Source organism: Apteryx rowi, unplaced genomic scaffold, assembly GCF_003343035.1.
Source record: "Apteryx rowi isolate R43461 unplaced genomic scaffold, aptRow1 scaffold_273, whole genome shotgun sequence".
NCBI classification, from domain to species: Eukaryota; Metazoa; Chordata; class Aves; order Apterygiformes; family Apterygidae; genus Apteryx; species Apteryx rowi.
The window spans coordinates 122,330-139,309 of NW_020449119.1; the positions used below are offsets into that span (position 1 = coordinate 122,330).

At 36.6% G+C, this 16,980-nt stretch overlaps 1 protein-coding gene across 1 annotated transcript in view; it reads left to right on the top strand.

Moving 5' to 3' along the window:
* KHDRBS3 (KH RNA binding domain containing, signal transduction associated 3) overlaps nt 1-16,638 on the top strand; it is a 95,087-nt gene extending 78,449 nt beyond the window's left edge. Inside the window, exons 8-9 of the mRNA XM_026068510.1 lie at nt 12,939-12,997; nt 16,035-16,638. Coding sequence (XP_025924295.1) covers nt 12,939-12,997; nt 16,035-16,126 — 151 coding nt within the window. The 3' untranslated portion in view covers nt 16,127-16,638. The remainder of the gene's footprint in view (nt 1-12,938; nt 12,998-16,034) is intronic.
* Nucleotides 16,639-16,980: the final 342 nt, after the last annotated feature.

Sequence of the window (16,980 nt, forward strand, 5' to 3'; positions counted from 1 at the left end):
TTTCTCACATGGTATGAACACTCACTTTCTGGCATTTTTTTTCTGGCTTGGCAAAAAGAATTTTAGGATTGTATTGGCAGGCAAAAAAGTAATAACTATAAACAGCCATCTGAGCTACCTAGGACAACATTCCTATTTTTAATCTGAATATCAAATAGTAGCCCGTATTGCAAAATGTCATTTGGAACCACTGAGAGATACTTATCACATTTAGGTGCATTACAATGTCTTTAGTGTGAAGCAAGTTCTGGAAAATAGAATTGTTTTCCTACTTCAGCTGTATATCAACTTGACGTTTTGCCCTCATAAAGCATGAAAGGAAAATGCATTTGAGCAAAGATGACATTTACGTGTTTAAAACACACCCTTTAGTGATTATCATGTAAAACAATTTTTCTTTCCCTCCATGGAAAAAAGGAATAGAATTTCTAGTATTTCTTCCAATATTTTTTCTAATAGACTATGATATTAATCATATTATATTGTGTATTAATGAGGAAACTTCAGAAATAGCTCAAGTGAAAATATAAGTTTGTTCATTAAATTATTTGCACTAGTTTTTAAGCATATAATCCCTGTTCCTGAGTCTCAGCAAACTTGTTTTTCATTCACAAGACTCTCTTCCTGTGTGTGATACAGTGGAGCCAGTTGAAATGCTCATTTTGTTTATAAGTTTTGCCCATTTCAGTGATTCTTCTGTTGAAGATGGAAATCTGCAATAGAATGGGGAAATACAGTTTTTCTGTAGGTGTGCGGCTGACTGCGTGTTGTTCCATGACAGCACCTCTGGCGTGATGTCTGTGCACGGGAGTGTGCTCTCCAAATTTGACCATCCAGTACAACCCAGCCGCACTCTCCTGTTCTGTTTTTGATTTTCCACAGATGTCTGTCTAGTGTATTTCCCCAAAATAGCCAAATCTGAGAGGGCCTGGGATGGGTGATATGTTCAGATATGAGGATTAACGTATTGTGTATTTCTGTGTGCATTAAGGTAGTTTGGGGCTTTGCACACCTTTATGAACAATCCTTCCTTTTTATATCCTGTTTGCTATTTCCAGATCATATTTGTTTAAATTTTAATGGCATTGCATTTGTCATCGTGTGCCACTTCTGTGTCCTTTCTTGTACTTGACAATTGTAGCTTTAATTAAAACTGGTCCCTAGACTAACAGGGAGAGAATCATTGGAGTGTTCTCTCAGCTCTCATCCATCTTAATGCCCTGTAATCCTATAGAAATTGTTGTCCTTTAAAACATTTTCTAATCCACAATTGTTTTATACAACAAAGCACCAAACAGTGCTTTGAGGATGTCTTAACAGAATTATTTTTCATGTTAAATTGACTTTAAAAAATATCCGTAGGAGCTGTACCAAACTTGGATGGTCATCTCCACATTTTTTTAGAAGAGATGTGACTAAACTATATAGCTTTTTTTCAGAGGATTAATGTTAGATGAAAGTTATACCAGTGCAAACTAGCATGGTTAATCATCTGGGCTGTTTAGTATTTTTTKGTTTTTTTGTTTTTTTTTAAATTAACAAGTGAAATATTTCTCAACTTCTGAAAATCAGGTTAGCAAACAGTTTTAAATTGGCAGTCAGACAGTTTCACGTGAATAGTGTACTGAAGACTCTAAAAAGCTGTGGTCATTGAATGATCCTGAACACCAAACTAAGGAAAGCAGAAATTACTAAAGACTAAAATTAATGTTACTATACACCCCTAGAATAGCTTTTCTGAGGGCAGGTTTTGCATTACGGAGGCAGTAATTCTTTCGTGACACCTGTCCTACATATATATGCAGTAGTTTAACACGTACAGTTGTATGCGGGACGCATGGTTGCAATCTTACAGTAGCATGTGGATTGCATGTGTGAAATGCCCCCAACCCAGCCTCCTTTCGTGACGCTTGGTGCTGATGTTGGTTGCGTGCATGCAGTTTTGTGAGCTTCACCCACGTGCATGGTTACTCACAAAACCTGACTGATGCCTAAAGGACTTCTCAAATCTGTCTTGAACTGTAATTCTTTGCTTGGATTTATTTTAATGATCTGATGTTAATGCTAGAGCAATTTTATTATGAAAGTTCAGAGATTATGGAGGAAACAAAAAATTTAATTGGGTCTTAATTTAAATCTTTCTAAACATTTTTGGTGTGAAGAAAAATTCTATTAATTTTAAATCTCTGAAATACTATGTTACAGATTAAACAGACGTGCTTTTGTCCCTTAGTGGCTCCATGCACGATCTACACAAGTGTTTGCGAAGGCAATAATAGGGCAAAGGGAAACGGGTGCTAATAAATCAATTGGCACTGTCAGTTCACTATTTAATGTTCTCCAGAATACATAAGATTTATCACTGAGGAATTGTAGAATAATGGTAGTGTATGGAAACAAAGTCCACTAGGGAGATGTACTACATCATTCGGATTTAGCGCTGCCATCTGCTTAATAGCGTTGAGATGACTACAGAGGTACTTATGATCAACCATTCATAGCAGTGACAGATGCTGCAGTGAGTTAACATGCCAGAGAACGAGGTTTGTTACTAAAATTCAGATTATGTGACAAGGTTGCTGAGAAAGGGGATGCCTGTTACCTCTCCAACAGCATTGAAGGTTTGCTCTTTGCTTTTAAGTACACTATCAAGAGATAGCAGCTAATACTGTTACCCAAAAAACGTAGAGGATCTTACAGAGACCCTATCTGTCTGCCTTAGGCCACGCAGAGGTTTCAAATAATGTTTTATAGGCTTTTCTGCTKGTATTTACTACTGAATAAAATAACTTTTTTTTCCCCTGAAAAAAGGGTGCTTTTCACTAGCTTCATTGTTTTTCACCTACAATAGAGGTTAGCAGTCTCAACTGTAAAAGCAATAGTTTGCGTAGCTCTACGAGCCTTATGTCTGCATAGGGGGAAAATAATGTTAATTTGTTCATGTAGTAATGTAATCATTTGGTGTTTAATTGTAATTTAGCTCTATCCTTGAATCAGTCCAGGAGGAAGAAGTATTGCAAGTGAAATAGATGTTCATACACAATATCTTTCAGCTTTAGATCATTGGTCTGGGTGACCTCACCTTCACTGAGTTGTGGAAGCTATTATAAAAGAGTATTTAATCTAGGCACTGATATAAAAGGGGAAAGATTAGGATTTGCTGTGGCTGCTGGCTTTGCTCAGTTTTTTGCACTGTTCTGTTTTCCCCATTTGCTTATTAATGCTCTAGTTTTCTCTTGGAGGTTGGCTTAAACGTAAAGTGTGTTTCTCAGTCACTTTTCTGCATATGTAAAAATAACTTACCATTTCCAGTTACATCCAAATGCAATACATTCAAATAACTGCAAGTTGCCCAAAGTCTTAGTCATCCAGTCAAGCTAGTCTGAAATCCTCTGGGGAAATGACAAATCTCCTGCAGTTATACCTGTGTTTACTCTGTGCATCTAACTCGCTAGGCCGTGTTTGTTCATTTGTTAACGTGCTGGGAAGTGTAAAGTGCGTGTTGCAATTTTATTTTCAATCATTTATCTAAAAGCATGAAAGAATAACTGCACATATGGTAATTCCCCAGCATGCTAAAACCCCACAGTACGGATGCAATGCAGGGGGAGGTTTGTTCTTTAGCATTCATTGAAACCGTAGATGATTCAAGGCATGGAGTTTGACTTAAGTAGAGAAGACCATGAACAAGGAGCCAGTGGTTTGAAAGGTTTGAGGAAGTTCACATTTAGTAGCTTGTGGTAGTTACTTAAAAGACTAAAAAAGGCACAGGTCGCTTATGCCACTGTCAGACTGAATGTCTAAATAGTACAAGTGATTTGGTTTCTTAAAATTCAAGTTCCTAAACCCCTGAATTTGTGCCAAGCCAGAAGTACCTTAATTTTGAAAAAACTAATTGCTTGCCAAGACCCAGAGACAAATTCCTTGATGTTCACCATTAGGAGCTCAAATTCTCAGGCACATGCTGAAACTAGGCTCAATCATACAAAAGATATCATTACTGTTTAAGATGATTTTAATAAAGCATTGAGCATATTAGAACCTAGTTCATGGAGGTGTTGCGATTGGTATTTAAAAGTTAATTCCCAGCGTTTTGTTTGCAATGCTCAGCCTTTTAAATTTACATTAAGTTTGTCAGCAATCATGCATTTCCAGGGTGTATAAATATGYATTATATGCAAAACAGTGTCTGCTACTGTCACTTTTCAAGGTGTAATTCTCTGGATTTTAATGCCAGTAGCTGTTTATTTGTCATGCTCTGACTTGTGCAGAAATCGATCAAACCARGCCACAGCAGTCTGATTTCCTGCGATAGTGCAAATGGCTAGGATTCTGCAACTTGCTGCTGCTCCTGTGCTTATTGGAGTTTATAATTCTGTACAAATCAAGCCTCAGAGCATTCGTATAAGCAAGATAATGCATCTTTTAACTGAAAATTAGTTCCAGGTTTTCAGGAATTGATCAGTTTGAAAATCCCTGCCATGGGGTTGCCTGTGTAAATTTTTATGCCCATTTTTTGGAAAAGTTTTTTCTGCAGTCCTTCGGATGTAGGTGGTTTTTAGGTTTAAGTATTTGTTTTTCCTTTTTTGTCATCTGTGAAGCTGTGATGAGATAAAATATTCAGAATTTCCTCTTTAGCACAGAGGTGTTTAATTGACTTTAGCATACTTGTTTGAATTAAAAAATGTGGCTTGCAGAAATCATTGATCTGCAAAATCTGTAAACAGGAATACGATTAGGGCTATTTGAGTGGAATGAAGGAAAAACCCTTATCTTTAAAGGAAAAATGAGTCATAACACAAGTATGGTGGTAGATTATTTAATAGTTGTTAAGGTTACTTTTAAATTTGTACTAATACTCTGAAATGGCCTTTAGATAATATTGATTTGGTTTCTCTCATGGGATCGCTATCTAACTTTACTTTTTTTTGTACCACTATAACATCTTCTGAAGAATTCTCCAACATGTCTCTAAATTATTTTTAAATGAATTTTGTACATGCTTTCAAAACATTTAAGGACAGGTATAGTAATGTCAAACTTCAAATATTTGGGGAATGCAAAGAAGGAATTTGTTCTGTTCAGACTTAACTTATTTTGCATGAATGACTTAATTTTACTTATGGTTACACAGCCTCTTCAACCTGTGTGTTTGAATTATCCCAATACAATTAGAGGATGAATATTGGTAAGATTTGGGATTTTTTCCTTGGCTGACTACACAGCTGAAGTCATAAGAAAAGGATAGGTCAAGGAGGATATTTGTTTTAAGAAGTCTTTAATATGGAGAGAAACTCATTAAAAAGTGATAAAATAATTAAAATACAATGTTGTCGATTATTAATAGTGACTTTGAATTAGTCATAGTTTAAAAATATCTTAATTATGAGGGATTCCAATTTAATTACAGTATGTTTTCACAAAGGTAATTTAAGCTCAGATGATGGAGGTAACAAATAAGTTAGGTTTAGTAAGTAGCAAAAAGGATTTGGAAAGACATGTTTTGGGGAAAGTATCCAGCAGCTAGGATTTAGGATGCTGTATCAATGACYGCTAGATATATGGTCTTTGGACGCAGAATGTGGATAATCAAGCTTCCAAATTTTATAAGTTAAGTTTATTATTATGAACTTAAATAATTTTTCAAATGTCATACATCATGATTAATTTTCTACAAGTTTCATTAAAAGAAATACCCAGATAGGACAGAGAGGCTGCGCAGTGTCTCTATGATTAAAGTAAGGACAGCACCACAAATTCACACTTAGTGAAGAACACACATAGGGCAGGTTTATTTCTCCACTCTTGGGGTTGGGAGCAGGGAGTGAAAGGGAACTTCCCTGGAAGCTCGCACTGTCCTAGCCTGTGTCTCGGTTGTGTGACACAAGCGCATGAGAAATCAGGCTCCCTCAAATCAGGTGGTCACAGTATCATTCAGATGCCAAATAGTGAAAAATGCTCAGTTTAGTATCCCTCAGAATTTGCAGTTTATTGTGGAATAGTCGTGTGTCAGGTGGGAGCAATATGGAATACACTTGCAGCATACACGTTGATACAAGTAATGGAGCCCACAGAAGGAGCAAGTCAAACAAGTCTTAGCAGTTAGCTGCACTGAATTATCTTTTTAGCACAAGTGGAAGCRGTCTGCCTTATGGTGCTTGGAGAGGCAAGACGCGAACCTTGCTAGCGACTTGTGTAAGGGGCATTAGGGAGGCAGCGGAAAGATCTCAAACATAGTAATGTTTGCTTTTAAGATCTGCCACATACTTGCAATTTACACAACCCTGAAAGCAGTTAGACGCAGTCTTTCTTTAACCAAATACATTACTTGATGGCACTTTTATTATTTTGAATGATCATCATATAAAACTGGGATGGAATGATATTTTTTTCTCTCAAATGCTCTTAAATTCCCACTGATAAGTAAGAGTATCAAATTTATAGGAAAGTTTGAAAGCTGTACTGTATTTCTTCAATAAATTAGAAAGACAAGGTATGATGTATATCATACCAGAATGGTGGCATACTGTCTGTGCAGGTTTTATGGATGAGAACGTATTATAGGGGATGTTGTTATCTTGTACTCCAATCTGTGACAAGTTATGTTATCTCAAATCTCTAACAACATCTCATGCAGGATGCAAGAGGAATAACCGAGAGGTATGTYGGATAAGAGAAGGAATTAGTATGTTGCCCACCCTCATTTCCATATGGCAGTGGGCACTCTTAAAAGTCCTTGACTGATACTGGTCAAATCTTCATTAGTTTCTGCCGCTTCTCTTGTCCTGAATGGCCTTGTCTGTTTGCACATCCTCTTTCAATAATAATGTTCATGTTGGTTCAGATCTCTATGCCCATTTTAGGGGGTTGAACACATCTGGTACACCCCTGGATTTTTTTAAACCTTCCCATTTAGTTTCCCCTGATAGGGATCTAGTTCACTTGCCCCATAACTGCTTTGCAAACCAGACGGATGTGATGTGGGAATGACTGGGGTTTGATTCTAATGGGCCAAACCAAATAGCTAATGTATGTCCTGAGGTTTTTAGTTTCTCTGCTGGTTCTTTCTTGTTTGATAAGGAAAATTTTTGTTTTACTTGTCTCCCATGTTTGGGAATGGAATGTTACTGTGTTCTACTTGTGGTTTCAAGATAAAGTTATAGCTCCTTGCTACTGCTGCTCCTGAGAGAAAGCCTGATGTATTTATTCAGTGTGCTTCAGGGTCACCGCTGCTACTTGCCATTTACCTCTTGTGTCTTGAGAGACGAGACATGAGTGGGGAGGGACTAAAGTTCCCAGAGAGTAAAAATTGGATATTTCACATGGTAAAGCTGCTAGCCTTAGGACAAAGTATAGTCTTCTGCTAGAAATATATAGATAGACATAGTTCTGTGCCTGGTAGTTAGCAACAGAATGCAGATGTCTCTGAAGGTGTTTCACTGTCCCTCTACAAAAGTGAAACTTATTACAATTTCAGCCATTAAGTAGTTTCTAAATAGTGATAGCTAAGGGAATCCTTGAGAGGACAGTCTGGTCATCTTTTGAGATTATATGAAATAGATTTGCAATTGGCATTATTCATATGACATTACAATAGGATATAATTTAAGGAGTATCACATCATATTTTTGAATTTTAGAAAGCTTTCACATATAGGTCACAATTGCTTTCTGAGATCATTGTCTCCATTTTCCTGAGGGATAAACTGAGATGCAGGGTTATGAGGGTAGTTTACCCAAGGTACTTGTGCCAATAAGTGGCAGAGCTGGGCATTACATAAAATTTTATCTGAAAGATGCAAGAAAAAACATGGATTTCCTATTGATATCCTGTTTTTATGCTACCATACTAAAAGCAGCAGAGTTACAGAATCTTTTTTTTTATGATCCACAAAAGCATTAAGATCAGGTATTCAACTCAATGTTCCAAAAGATTTTGGAGATATGAGAAGCTTTGCTATAGTGAGTAGTTGTCTTAACGATAACATTTGGGATAACATCCTGCTTATTGTTGATAGATGTTTTTGATATCAGAACCAGTTGAGCCTGAAAAGCTGATAGGAAGCTAGCAAAGCATTGTCCTTGTGGAAAAGTTCTGTTCAGATGTGATTGTATCAGTCAGGGTCTACCATGTAATTCCACTTGCTAGAAACTTCCTTGTTTCTTCTTTCTCTTTGCTGTTGTTCTGTGCTATATCTTTGTAGAAGGACAATGATGATGCTTGTAGAGCTATTCTTAAAGTAGCTTTCCACATTGGGTAGCTTTCTTTGGTCTTTGAAAAACTGCCCTGACTCCTAGTTAAAGGGATCAGCCTCCAAGTTACTTCTGATACCAATGTGCACAAGAAAAAAAGGATTTTTTTGCCATTTTTCCCCTAATATGTGTTGAACTAATTCAAGAACCTGAACTGGTTTAAAGAAGTTGGTTTTTCGTCACTGAGGGAGAGAAGAGAGTGCTGGTTCAGTTTGTGCTTAGAAATCCAGTAACCAGGCTTGTTGATGACTAACAGCCTGGGCGTTTCCATTGAACTCTAAGCTTGCAGCGGAGACCTTTTAGTTTCCCCTTAGCAGTCAGGCTCCCTGTCATGCTACTGCTATTTCAAACACAGAAGTGGCATAATACTGATACTAGAAGATTCCTGATCTAGAGGGCTGTGCAATCACATTCATTAGTTGCAATATGTTCTGTCTGTCTTCTGTAGTATTTGCATTAAATAGACGAACATCAGCACTGTGGTTGACATGCTGATTCTAGGGTTGTCCCCAAAATAGCCTAATGAGTTATTCTGACACCTGCATGAGTGTTAGCTTCTTGAAACTCAACTGTTCTGTTGAAATCTGTCACCAAGAGAACATCCCAGCATCTCTAGTCGGAAAAAGCTATTGGTTAACATAGTATTAAAGGTAGCTGCTCCTTAAGACTTAACTGTAATGCTTAGAACCATTATTGCTATTTAATAAAAAATTGTTCTTTAATTATGGGTCATCAAGGTTTTTTCAGAAATCATCAGCTCAGCAGAAAAGCCCAAGAAAGGTTATTTTCTGAGAGCTTATCTGGAATACCTCTAAATTAAAAGTATTTGTCTCACAAGACACAATCGTTCTAGAAAATTGGCAGGTAGCTTCTGTCTTCTGTTTTCCTGGAGAAAACGGCTCTTCTAAGGCTTTACTTCATCAGTGATGCAGTGCTATAATCTGAGCTCGCTCTACTGGATATCAGGCTGCTTCTTGGACAGAGAGCAGACACTTTCCCCTTGGGCATATTAAAACTACTTAGGCCTCACTTCACACTTTCTCTAAGCATTATAGGATTAATGTCCGGCTCTCAGCAATTAGAAGCAGCGTACTTTGTTGTTTGCTAATCCCTTTGTACCACTGAGTAAGTGATTTGGGAGGTTCCTTGTTTTTATGTTGACATGGAGAATCGAAGAGTCTTTTTTTTCCTTATTGCTCATTTTTCTTTCCTGTCAGACCAAAGACATTGTGCCAGCATAGCAATACAAAAGTTATTAAATATGAGTAGGTACAAACAAGGGCTCTGTACAGAAGATCTGATTCACAGCTGATGTTCCAGTGTTGATTATACTTGTACTCCTTACCTGATGGTTAGGAAAACACTTGAAAAGCTCACCCGACTATAATAAATTATACAATGATCCATGTACAAGATAGACACCGCAAATTTTTCAGGTACTGCTTCTATCTGCTGCTAGGCAGAAATTGCTAACGGGCACCTGGAGAAGTAAGAAAAACTTCAGAAAAATTGGGGAAAATGGCCTTAACAAGACACATCTAAAAGTGTATTAACTCAAAGCAGATTCCAGACTTAGCCTTGCTGGGTTAGAGGAAAGGAGTCCTGTGATAAGTTTTTCCTTGGCTTTTGGAAGGAGGGAGGCACATAAATGAAAACACATCCTCCTCCACCTTTTCCTTTGTATAAGAGGAAATGGAGGGAATAGGAGGAAAACAGTCCTTTGCAGAATAGATCAGTTAAAAGGAAATGTAAAATATTAAGTCTTTGGTCAGAACTCTTAAGATGCTGTAGAACCTATATAAAAAAGAATGGATGTCAAGGTTGATTTTCAAACAGAAATCATACAGGTAGGTCCTTCTGGTGTTTTTGTTTTACTGATGTGYAGTGATTTTTACAGTAGGTGGTAGTCTGGAAATTTAAGACATCTGTTTTGACATCACACTTCCTGCCTAGAGGAAGTATCATTTGTTGTAGATATTAAATTCCTTACAACAGAATTGACCTCCGCTATCTCTAGTTAATGAGTTTGAACGTACAATTTGAAGAGAAGTTTGTTTCTGATATTAGAGATTCCTTTGACTAGTTTTCCTTTTAGCAGGTGCTTGCTTCAGAAAGAACACAGTTCTGTAAATTGTTGCTAACTTAATGTATAATACTAGATTTATTTGCATAATTTCTCCTAGAAAATTCAGGGATACCTTAGCCCTTGGGCTTCACAGCCAAGACCAATTCAGACACTGTTACATGTGAAACAAAATATTTTATTCAGGTTTGCTTTTACCCAGAACTCCTTGCAGCTATCTGCATGTACTCTTTGGGTCATAGTCTTTCAGTTGTCTTTCCTGAAGCTTTGCATTTGTTTAATATACAGTTGAGTTGAGAGAGTTAGTGGTGTTTTCTTTATAGAGCACAAATGAAAGTGCTCGGAATAGAGTACCACACCACACTGAGAAACTGCATGTTATAAATTTGTACTTTTGGGGCAGGTTATTAATTCTGAAGGTTGTGTCCACTAATAAAGATGGATCATGGTAAACTTGCAGTGCAAGTGAAACGTTTTTCCATTCCAACATTTATTAGTTTTGCAGTTTACATTCCATAAAATCGGCCATTTTTTGTTTAATAGATATTTTAGGTCTGTGAAATKAAACCCTGCTGAAGTAATTCTGACAGGATTGACAGATGCAGTGATAGGGCTCAGCTGCTATATATTTCTAAACTAGATGACAGCCTTAAAATAAAATAAATAATCAAATACCATGTGGAATGATAGTCAATGTCAATTTTGAGTTCTTAACTGTCTGAATAAAGATTGTTTATCACTGAGCTGCTTCAGGACAAAATTATATTATTTCCTATTTTTCAAATTTCGTCCTTGCTACACTCATCTGTGTTGCATGGGCTGACAAACCATAGATAGTGTCTAGGTTGTTTTTATTTTCTCTTTTTTATTTAAAATGCTGGTTCATATGCTAGGAATAACAAATACTCACCAACATTTTTTCGGTATGCATTTGCAGACACTAGGATGTTCATTCTTCTAGCCTGGATTATTTTCTGTAATTTAAAACTTTCGTTAGTAAAAGTGACCTGTCTTTCTGTCTTGTAATTTTGTTCAGCTTAAACAATTGTGATTTAGGTATAACTTGTATTATACGAAAGCTCTATCTGCTAACTTGCTTTAAGACTATAAATTGCCTTTATCTCTCTGATTTTTATCTTATGTTAGTAATCAATCTTATGTTAGGAACACTTTGTCAATGTTGGTAATTGCTTGTTAGTGATCATATGTTAAAGTGATTTCCTTCTTGGTCTAAAGGTAAAGCATCGGTTTGCAGAGTATTTTTTTCCCAAATATCAGCCCTGATCAGGTTATGGGATATTGAACAATCATTTATCTTTCTGTCCTTTTTTATAAAAACAACAAATTTAGAGACTTGCATTTGATGTCCTCTAAACATGTCTAATAGACTTTGCTGTATATAGGCTATGGAAGACTATAAAGGCTATCCACAGCTACAGTTATATGAAACATGAAAACATGATGAAAAAATAACATGGAATAAGGCTTGTCCTGGGATTTCCATTCAGTGGTCTTAATATAAATAAAAATGCCATTATGAAATAAGTCCTAAAGTTACAAAATTGCTTTCCACTTACAAGCAGTTTCAAGATTTTTCATAGTCCATTGAGTATCATCTCCTCCTGAGCCTCATAATGAATTTCAAAGGCTATTTTGGCCCATGGGCTATAATATTACTACAGATTCTTGAATCCTAGCTGCTGCAGATTTCTGTTTAACTCTGAAGTTCCTGTTGCCATTTCTAGGATAATTATTAAAATGATAGTCTTTGTGTACATTCATTTTGTTTTGAAGACTGGTCCTCAGACAGTATTTTGCCCTCAGATCAGTATGTTGCCTGTCCTTTGTGTTTTCTACCAGTGAATTTTGAATTCACTGCTCTGGTCAAAATTGAGGTATTTTTAATAGACTTCTCAAAATGGAGAGATGCAAAGTCAAAATACTAGACAATGGTAGGTAGTGAGTAGAGAGGTTTGTAAGGCAAAGGAATTGCATTCAATACCTAGACCTAACGCTATTCCTTCACTGGCACTCTAAGACCTTCAACCTTCCCATCTGTAAGTAGTGCTAACAGTTCATCTCTCTCCAGGGAAGAGTGGAGTCAATTCTGTTTATGATCTAGTGACACTTTTCCATAAATGTACAGAGATTTCTTTGTCTTCATAGCCTGGAGGCACTTCACAAAAAGATTTTTTTTGTTTGGTGGAGGTGTAATGTTTGGACAACTACATAAGATACCATGAATTAAGAAAATACAATGCAAAGTGCTTTTGAATGCATGTTCATTTCCCAAGATTTCTCCAGTATAAAAATCCCGCAGCATCATTTAGCACTATGGACCAGGGGCTCATTGATGTAAAACAATCCTAAGTGAATGTAAATAACTTTAGAGTTTGTTTTCCCTTCTTGTAAATGGACAGATGTGATGCAATGACAGCTTAGGTTCTTTGGTGCTAAGCTTCCCTGGTGGAGGACATGTCTACGTCCTTCCGGCTTTCTTCTTTTCAAAGATAGAATGAAATGGTAAGCATTGTTTCTTAAATTGTAACTGTTATATCTTGTTCCCTTTTCTCTTTCTGCTCCCTCCTCCTCCTCCTGTACAGTGGAGCAGATTACTATGACTATGGGCATGGACTGAGTGAAGAAACGTACGACTCTTACGGTGAGTAGCGTATGGTTAAAGTAGGGAAGGCTTCTGAAAAAATAATCGTAAAAGAATCTCCCTAAGGAAAACCTGAATTCTGTAGCAGATAACTACTGTTCAGAGATTCCTGACACAGAGCTCCACATGTGGGTATTGCGACAAATACAGCAAGAGGTCTCCATGATCTGTTAGCTACTCTAATCATGTGAAAGTGGGGTGGTTTTGTTGTTTGGTTTGATTTTTAAGTACGCTTGCGTACCCTTTTCATGTAACATTCGATGATACTTAAGAAAATATTGGGGATGCATAGCCTTAGTTCAGGAGTTGTTCACCCATGAAAGGAGATGTTTTGGGGCACAGCTGGCACCAAACTAGGTATGAGCTAAGAACATGCTGAAGTCCTCTGCTAGATCAGGGCCTAACTGAGTGTGTTTTAAACTTGTATGGTCTTTTGGTATTAGTTCACTTTCAAGCTGCACTCTCATGAAGTCAAGCAGGGAGTCGTTATGTAAAGGTTATGAAAGTACTTTAGGTRGTTCATAGACATAAGGGCAGTGGGTAACTCATACGGAGACAAAACAATGCATAATGAAGCAAAAGGCGTATGCCAGTGGGATAAATTACTTTTTTTTTTGAACTAGAAGTGCAGTGGTGACAGGTTTAATTAAAGAAATGTTATGGATTAGAAGCATGAAGCATGTTAAAAGGCACCTTTGCTTAAGGGATAAATGTTAAGTCTCTGGCTAGAGATCAGAGAAGCAGAATTGTTGATCACTCAAGAGCCTTCAGTGTTGGAGGATTGCTAGTAACTAATGCGAGTTGTGATTCTGGGTAGTGGATATCACAGTGATTTTAGGACCCACATGAAAGTATTCTATGGTGTATTTCTTAAACTTCATCTTAAAGTGTTTCCTGTGGAAAACAAAAATTACCTCCACTAAGATTTATTTGTCATGATAAATGCATCTAATGTGGAGGTTTGTTTAATGTCATCTACTTAAACTAATTCAGTTTGCTAAAGGGAAAGATCAGTTCATCAAAAGAAGAGGTCACTTGAAGTTCCTCTGTCTGCCAGCACTTTCAATTGGTTGTGATAGTTTTATGCCTTAAATCACTTTGTATTTCAGCATTAAAATAAACTGTTAGCCAGTGTAAATCTGATTTCTATGAGTATTTCATTAATGAAAATTTGATGGGGAAAAGTGTACAAAACAGTCTAATCTAGGTAGAGTTAATTAAGAGGAAAAATGTAGATTGCAGTATTTAAGACTGAAATTACTTTTCACTGGTTTTGCACTTAAAATTGATTTTGTCATTTATTATAATAATTTATATAATTATTAGAATTTATTTTTTTAAAGAACAGCCACTCAGAATGCTGACTTATTTCCTCATATTGAGGAGAAGATTGTAAATACCTTGGAGAAAGTATATGGATTGCAACCAATGAAGTCTTTGTGCCTACAAGTCAGACACTTTATTTCTTAATGCAAATAAATCCTTAAATGCAGAATTAGATACCAGTCATCACCTATACAGTACGTAAGGAACATTAGATGCCTCAGAATAAGATGCATAACTGAGCAGATAGCTGCTTAGAGTTGGCCCTGAAAAAATAGTGTCCTGTAAAGTATCTAAATTTTTTCCTCCTCTGAGAAGCTGAAGTCCAGAGCATATAGGAAGAAGGGTTTTTTAGGATTCAGAGCCCCTAATGGCACCAAAAAGAGAACAAATAGAAAGGAATGTGACTCTTCAGCCTACTGATCTGGCAAATCGCTTGAAAGGGAGCAAGTAGTCATCTTAGACTGTTCTTTCTACTTAACCAAGACTGCTTTTTACATTTAAACTTAGTTTCTTGTAGCAGTGCTTAAAATCTGAGATTTTCTTTAATACTTCCCCTCAGCCAGCTGCTTTAACTGTTAAGCCAGGGTTCTTATTCTTTCTGGATTTGAATCCTGCTTTGCTTGTGACGACAAAGCGCAAGAGGTCGATTCTCATGCATGTTACCCTGTAATCAAATGGTGGGGAGCTCACCTAAGTTATGGGTTTTATTCTTCCAGCCTGGCAGCGGAATTGAATTTGTGCCATTTACCTTCTGGACAAATGTTCTGTCCACTTAATGGGTTGTTTAATTTACACTCCATAGGCAACACCYGAATCTTAAAAGTTGGGTAGCTCGGATGAGATTTTTATAAAAAGACTATGGAATTGGACCCTCTGGAGCTTTCTGGAATCCTGTCACCTGGTTTGAGGTATCTGAGGGAGTTACTTAGCCCATTCGGAGAAGTTCAGGGGTTCTTTGACTGTTGACTTTGACTTTCTATTCAATAGAAAGACAGGGTGGTGCTTACATTTTGGTTGACCATATCTAGTCATTGAACTACCCAGTTCCACCCCCAGTTTCTGGATTACATGGGATTCACTTAGGCACCTGTCTGCCTTAGGGCAGGGCAATTCCCAAAAAGCAGAACAAAAGCACATACGCTCTTTTCAGATATGTGGGGTCGTGGTGGTGATTTTTCTCACCAGGGCTAAATGGTGTTCTGATCTGGCTTTAAGTAATTAAAACCCACCTGAGTCCTGTTTCAGTAGTTATAGCCTGTTTTGCTCTTGGCTCTGCATCATTCCTTTTGTTGTAAATACCTGGCACAGTAGGTCTCTGTTTCTCATTTATTATCATATCATTACTTTTCATTAATATTACCATTAAAATGACAGGATTATGAAGCATTAAATATAGCACATAAAGGTTTTCCACAAGTTTCTTTTGTCACAATTCAAATGAGCAATGTCCCTTGCCCTTTTAATTTTTTAACAAGCTGCCTTCCTAGCTCTTGCATTTTAGAGGAAGTATCTTTGCAGTGAAGTCCGATGTTACCTCTAGCTTATACTGGAAGCCACAGGTATTTGCAGTAAAATGAGGCTTTTCCCTTGTAGACTTCAGTTTCTACAGTTCTGAGTAAATGTCTTAATTCACAATTAAATGACCAAAAAATTAAGTACAGTATCTCCGAGAACACTGAAAGAAGTCTAACTATGCTTTCCCTTCTTGTAGGGCAAGAAGAATGGACCAACTCAAGACACAAGGCACCTTCAGCAAGGACAACAAAAGGAGTCTACAGAGACCAGCCATATGCCAGATACTGATTTTACTGTCTGATGTTGTGAAATATCCAATCTCCACCAGTCCTGTATACTGTTCAAAGTAATTTTTTCTATGAACAATCCCTTTTTATTAAATCAAAGTGCTTAAAAATCTGAATGGATGGACTGAACTTAAAATATGTTGTTGAAAGAACAACCTGGACAGAAGGATATGTAAAACAAGGAATTTTGTTATTTCCAAACTGTATTTGAAAAATAGGCAATCAAAAAATAACCTTTGATTAACTAGTGTTAAAAAACTAGGTTTACTAAATATGTTAGTCCATTCTTTTAACATAAGCKTAACCTTTTATTTTAAAGGTTTTCAACAATTTAGTTTTTAGTTTTTATTTTCAGCCATTTGCTAGTTTTTCTCTTTGCAAATATGCGTAAAAAGGGAAGCAAAGTACAAATGCAAATAATGTGGTATTTTGTAACTCAAGTCTTGAAATGTTCTGTAGTGTTAAGCAAAGTTTTACCCTTGCTTGATACTAAATAAACTTTTGAAAGAAAAACAGTGTGTGTGAGATTAATTTTATGCTTTATTTTATAATAAAACTTCATAAATAGTAGTAAACAGGGAGAAATCCATTTAACAATGATCAGCATAAAAGGCTCATATTAAACACTGCACACCTTAAAAAAAAAATGGTATAAACCTAAATGTACACTTATATACTCACAGTAGATTTAAATGATGTTTAAAGTATCCAAATGGTATGGATCTGCTTGAGTGCCACATTAAATCAAAATATTTTTGTTAAAAATGGTTTAAAATAGCTAATGAATTTTCTGAAAAAGATGTGACTAGTTTTCATCTTGTTGAGCGTTTTTTCAATAGTGCAACTTTGGAATTT